Source organism: Orycteropus afer, unplaced genomic scaffold (genome assembly GCF_000298275.1).
Source record: "Orycteropus afer afer isolate SDZICR_OR568_19922 unplaced genomic scaffold, OryAfe1.0 scaffold00623, whole genome shotgun sequence".
NCBI lineage: Eukaryota > Metazoa > Chordata > Mammalia > Tubulidentata > Orycteropodidae > Orycteropus > Orycteropus afer.
Window position 1 is genome coordinate 1,079,537 of NW_006922210.1, and position 5,916 is coordinate 1,085,452.

Sequence of the window (5,916 nt, forward strand, 5' to 3'; positions counted from 1 at the left end):
ATCTTTAACTTAATCATAACTGCAGAGCCTTTACCATATGTCTTAGCTTCCTAGTGTTGCCATAACATAAATAAGTGGGTGGCTTTAAAGTAAAGAAATTAATTTTCTCATGGTTCCAGAGGCTAAAAAGTCCAAACCAGGGTCTTAGCCATGTTGATTTTTTCCTTGTCAGTGGCCCTGAGCATTCTTGATTCCTTGGTGATCCGTACATGGCATCTGTCTTTCTTGTGTGTGTATCTCTCTATGTCTAATCTACTCTGACTCACAAATTAGATTTAGAATTCAACCTTACTCAAGAATGATCTAAATAATGTAACAAAGAAAATCTATTTTCAAACAGGATCTTATCCACAGATACAGGGGTTAGGGTTCCAAGACATATTTTGAGGGACACAGTTCGATCCATAACACCATATAAGATAACATACACAAGTTTGAGGGATTAGCATGTGGATATATTTTAGGGCACTATTTTTCAGGTAGCTTAGTGCCTAAGGCACTTGACTGCTAACCAGATGGCTGGTGGTTCAAACCCACCAGCCACTCCTCGGAAGGAATATGGGGCAATCTACTTCTGTAGTGATACTGCCTCGGAAACCCAATGAGGGGTCGCTATGAGTCTGGTCTGACTCGATGGCACATAACAACAACAAACATAACAGGTAAAGGAGCTCTGGTAGCATAGTGCCGATGGCATTTGACTACTGACCAGAAGGCTGGTGGTTCAAACCCACCAGCCACTCCTCAGAAGGAAGGTTGGGCAATCTATTCCTGTAGTAATAGTGCCTCGAAAACCCAAGGAGGGGTCACTATGAGTCAGATACGATTCTATGACAGTAGATTTGGTGGTTTATAACAGGTAAAACAAATAGCATACTCTACATGCTTTTCTGGACCTTCTAATAATGAAGAAGTGGAATAACCTAAGGATCAATTAATCTTAAACCATGTTATAGCCATAGAATGGAATAAGATATAACTGCTAAGAAGAATGAGTGTATATATTTACCTGAAACCATATCATTAAAAAGTAAGACATACCTCATTTTATTGTGCTTCCCAGATACTGTGTTTTTTACAAATTGAAAGTTTGTGGCAACCCTGCGTTGCAAGTCTGTCTTTGCAAGTCTCTCGATGCCATTTCTCCAACAACATGTGCTCGCTGTGTGTCTCTTTGTCATATTTTGGTAATTTTCACAGTATTTCATATTTATTCATAATGCTGTTGCACACTTAATAGACTATAGTATAGTGTAAATATTTATTATATGCACTGGGAAACCAAAAATGTCATGAGACTTGCTTTATTGTGATATTGCACTTTATTGTAGTGGTCTGGAACCAAACCCACACTATCTCTGAGGTATGCCTGTACTAAAAGGCAAGTTCCAGAGGTGTATATAAGTAAGGTTAAAATTTGGAAAGATACATGTTAGACTTAAAAGTAACTTCCTCTGGGGAGGGACTGGAAGACTTCTACTTTTGTATTGTATTTTTGTACTCTTGGAAGTTTTTTAGTTAAGTATGTATTTTATAATAAATCCAGAAGAAAACAGACTTGCATTTAATTTTTCTGGATGAATTATATTGCAGAAATAATAGAATATTATTAAAATTTAACTTATTTTTTGGTTTGTTTCCTAGATAGTAGACCCCACCTTAGCTGAAATGGGAAAAAACTTGAAGGAGGCAATGAAGATGCTAGAGGACAGTCAGAGGTGAGCACTCCAGCAGAAGTGACCCTGTGAAGCGTGTTCAACCTGTTGTGACACTGGAGGTGCTGGTTTTATTCTGTAAGAGACCCCTCCTGGTTTCAGAATGTCATACTTTGCTTCTGGCCCACTTTAAAATTGATATTTGTCTCAGAAGGTATTTTATAATTAAAGGATTTTGAAACTGAGGGGAAGGACTTATAATTTCAGTTTATCTATTAAGAGTTTCATTTACTTAATATATCGAATCCATAAATACTTGTTACTGTGTTTTTAGGTCATGTGGGACATTAGTTAATTAAATGTTTGAAGTATTATTTTTTATGTTATTTTCTTTTTCTGAAATTCAGACTATATCAACTGCTGGGGCTGCTGGGAGGATGTGATAAATGTATTTTAAATCCTGGATCAGTCACTAAGATGTTATAGGCAACATTCTCACATGGTTGCTCAGATGAAAAAAAAAAAAGCCCTACTTGTTTTATTATCATACCAAATTCTTGTTTGCTTTAAATTAGGAGAGCAGAGGAGGAAAATGAAAAGAAGGTCCTGTCAGGGGATATTCCAGGGCCACTCCAGGGCAGGTAGGTGACAGTGAAGATAAGTATCTTTAGTTTGATTGTAAATCTTTTTTAAACCAAGATTTTACCATCATTAATTTATAGTTTTAGTTTTAATGAGCACAAAGAAAATTTAAATCGAGTTATGTGCTGTATAACATTTAAAAACTGAAATGCCACTGGCTGGTTGGTGCTGAGTCAGTCTCCTTTCTTCCCCTAATGGAATTTAATGCAACCTCATGACTGAAAAGTGATACGTGAATTTTTTGTTATCAATGGAATATCATACTTAGTAAACCTTTGAAACCCATAATCTATTTCGTAGAGTTTTATTGTGAGAGATACTTCAATTTGATAAAATTTATCATTTTGTAGATGAAAGAAAAATGTCTACTTTAATTGTTTTATTGGCAGAGTAATGTATTTTTGGCAATAAAGAAAATCTGTCAAGTCTTTATAGTTTGAGCTAGCAGGGAAGAGATCAGAAAAATAAAAAACTGTCTGACAAAAATTTTCACAAGATGTTAGTGGTCAGTCTGTAATTAAAGACTTAGCCCAGCTTCCCTGAAATTAATTATTTTTTTTTAATTACCAGGAAACTACACATGGGTAAATGGTACAATTCCCTTAAATTCTCCTTTGACCAGAATATAAACATGTACAGGGTTGTAAAGGAAAAGTATTGAGGAAAGCACACAGCATGACAATAAATGTCAAATCTAACACACCTGGTGTGATATTAAGGTTGTGTGTCATCTTGGTTGGGCCCGTGGTTTTAAGTGGCTGGCCAGCTGGATGCAGTAATTCCTCATGATGAGATTGAATGTGGTGTAATAACTCCATGGTGGAGTCTGCTGTGAGCAGCTAATTTGTTGCCTTTGGACTGTGCCCTGCTTCCAGTATATAAGGAGAGGCTTTGAGAAAGGTCTCTAGCTTCTTGGTACATGTGGATCCTGCATTTGGTCAAGCCGTCAGTGGGCTGCCATGTTGCCTGGTAATCTTGGGACTATTTCTGGACTTGAGCTAGTAGCCTACCCTGTTGCTTGCTAATCTTGGGACTGTGCCATATTAGTTGCTGATCTTGGGTTTTTCAGCCTCAGCAGCCACCAGTGCATGAGTCAGAAAAAGCCTTCAGCTCTAGTTGGCTTGGAACCAGAGGCAGAGCTGAAGCCCAAGGTCAAGGGGCTCCTAGAGCTGGCACTTTGAACTCAGTCTTCTTGCCTCCTAAACTGTAAGAGAATAAATCCCTGTTAAAGCCATACATTGTGGTATGTCTGTTATAGCAGCAGTAAAGAACCAAAACACCTAGTTATTATTAGTATTTTAAAATACTGCAATATGAATGGTATTGATTTGAAACCACATGAGTTGGAATTGATTTGATAGCAACAAGTTTAGGTGTGAAGTGCTTCCTGCAACTCACAACAGGAACCAAATCCTTTAAGTCTTCTCATCCCAGGCCTACTGCTGAAAGGAATAAAAAGGCTTGAGGTTTATTCTCTCTCTAGAAAGATACTACTAAGATCATCAGAAATTCTAAGAATGGCTGTACATTAAAGCTACTAGCCAGGAGTGCTCACACTTAATAATACTAATAACTCTTACTGCCAGGCATGGTGTTAAGTGGTTTACATACACTGACTACATTCTCAATAATAATTATGTAGAACTTTAACCAGCTTGGTCAAGGTTACCTGGCAAGGGCCCTCCAGCTTGTTCTAATCTCTGCATAGTGCCCCAAGAACCTGAGTCCCTCTCAGGTTGTAGGCCAGGATCTTGGGGAGAAAATGGGTATTTAGAGATTGTTTGGATACTGCTGCTTTTTTAAAAGGGAGAACTTTTAAATTAATGGTCTCCATGGAGGGATGTTTATATTGCATGTGTTACAGGATGTCTTGCCATTGCTTACTACTTTAGCTATTCATATTTTGCTCATAAGTTTTCACCTTGTATTATGAGCATTTATAAACATAAATTGGATATAAATCTCTACACTCTAAGCAGGTCTTAAGTTTGCCACTTGCATAGTGGAAAGATGGTGATAAATGATGCTTGCATTACGTGTTTAACGATGTTAATCCAAAGAGATGAGACTCTACATGGAGAAAAGCTAGATAAACCAATAGCATTGTTGTTGTTGTTAGGTGCCGTCAAGTCAGCTCTGACTCATAATGACCCTATCTGTGTACAACAGAATGAATTACTGCCTGGTCCTGCACCAGCCTCACAATCCTTGCTATATCCAAGCCCATCATTGCAGCCACTGTGTCAGTCCATCTCATTGAGGGCCTTCCCCTTTTTTGCCGACTGACCACTTTACCAAGCATGATACCCTTCTCCAGGCACTAATCCTTTCTGACAGCATGACCAAAGTAGGTGAGAAGAAGGCCAGCCATTCTTGCTGGATTCCGGCATTCCGGCTGCACTTTTCTCAAAACAGATTTGTTAGTTCTTCTGGCAGTCCATGGTACTTTCAGTGTTCTTCTCTAACACCACAACTCAAAAGCATCAACTGTTCTTAGGTCTCCATAGTAGTGTTCTTTTTTTCTTTAATGTGGAAAATATAAATAACATAAAATTTGCCTTTTAACCATTTTAAGTATACAATTCAGTGGCATTAATTACATTCATAATGTTGTGCAACCATCACCACTCTAGTTTCAAAACTTTTTCATTGCTTTATATTCTCTATACTTATTAACCAATAACTCCTCATTTCCCCTTTCCCTAATTCTTGGTAGTCTCTGATCTACATCATCTCTATGAATTTGCCTATTCTAGTTATTCTGTATAAATGGGATCATATAATATATGCCCTTTTGTTTCTGACTTATTTTACTCAGCATGATGTTTTCAAGGTTTAGCCATATGTATGAGAACTTCATTCCTTTTTATGTATGAATATACCACATTGTATGTATACACCACATTTTATTTATCCATTTACCCATTGATGGACACTTGGGTTATTTCTACTTTTTAGCTATTGTTAATAATGGGGTATTCTTGTTGCCTCTGTGGCCTTCCAGAATCTTATAAGGGATTTTATTCCTTATAAGATGCTTATTAAATGTTTTCTGTCTTGTCCTCAGATGAATAGGTATAGAAATATTGTTAAAGAAATGCCAGTGAGATTTTTAAAGATCAGACTTGGATTTAGCTAGAAGATTTAATTAATCACAAGTGAAGTTATATTCAGAATTCAGTTCATAATTTCAGAATTGTTTTTAAAAGGTACATACCATATTTCAAAATACATTCTTTTTCTTGCAGTTACTCAATTAAAAAAAATTAAAAACTTAATCAAAGCTAGTTTGGATGAAATAGTGAGAGTGGTAGGATATGTGTGCTGTTTCCACCAATCCATCAGCTCTTTATTTTGCAGTGGACAAGACATGGTGAACATCCTCCAGTTAGTTCAGAATCTAATGCATGGAGATGAAGATGAGGAGCCCCAGAGTTCCCGGTAATGGAGAGTTATTGTAACTTCTCTTTGAATGTATATGTATTCTTGATTCCAATAGTAATTACATTCTCACAAGTTGTTCAGATAATCCACATCTCATTAAGAGTTACATATGGGATTAAAATTATGTTCATTTTTTTTTTTCTTTTCAAAGAGTCATTTATTTTAGATAATACAT

General features: G+C 36.7%; 1 protein-coding gene across 1 annotated transcript in view; it reads left to right on the forward strand.

Moving 5' to 3' along the window:
• The first annotated feature begins 1,656 nt into the window (after positions 1-1,656).
• PDXDC1 (pyridoxal dependent decarboxylase domain containing 1) overlaps positions 1,657-5,916 on the forward strand; it is a 76,939-nt gene continuing 72,679 nt past the window's right edge. Inside the window, exons 1-2 of the mRNA XM_007956474.2 lie at positions 1,657-1,718; positions 2,231-2,296. Coding sequence (XP_007954665.1) covers positions 1,669-1,718; positions 2,231-2,296 — 116 coding nt within the window. The 5' untranslated portion in view covers positions 1,657-1,668. The remainder of the gene's footprint in view (positions 1,719-2,230; positions 2,297-5,916) is intronic.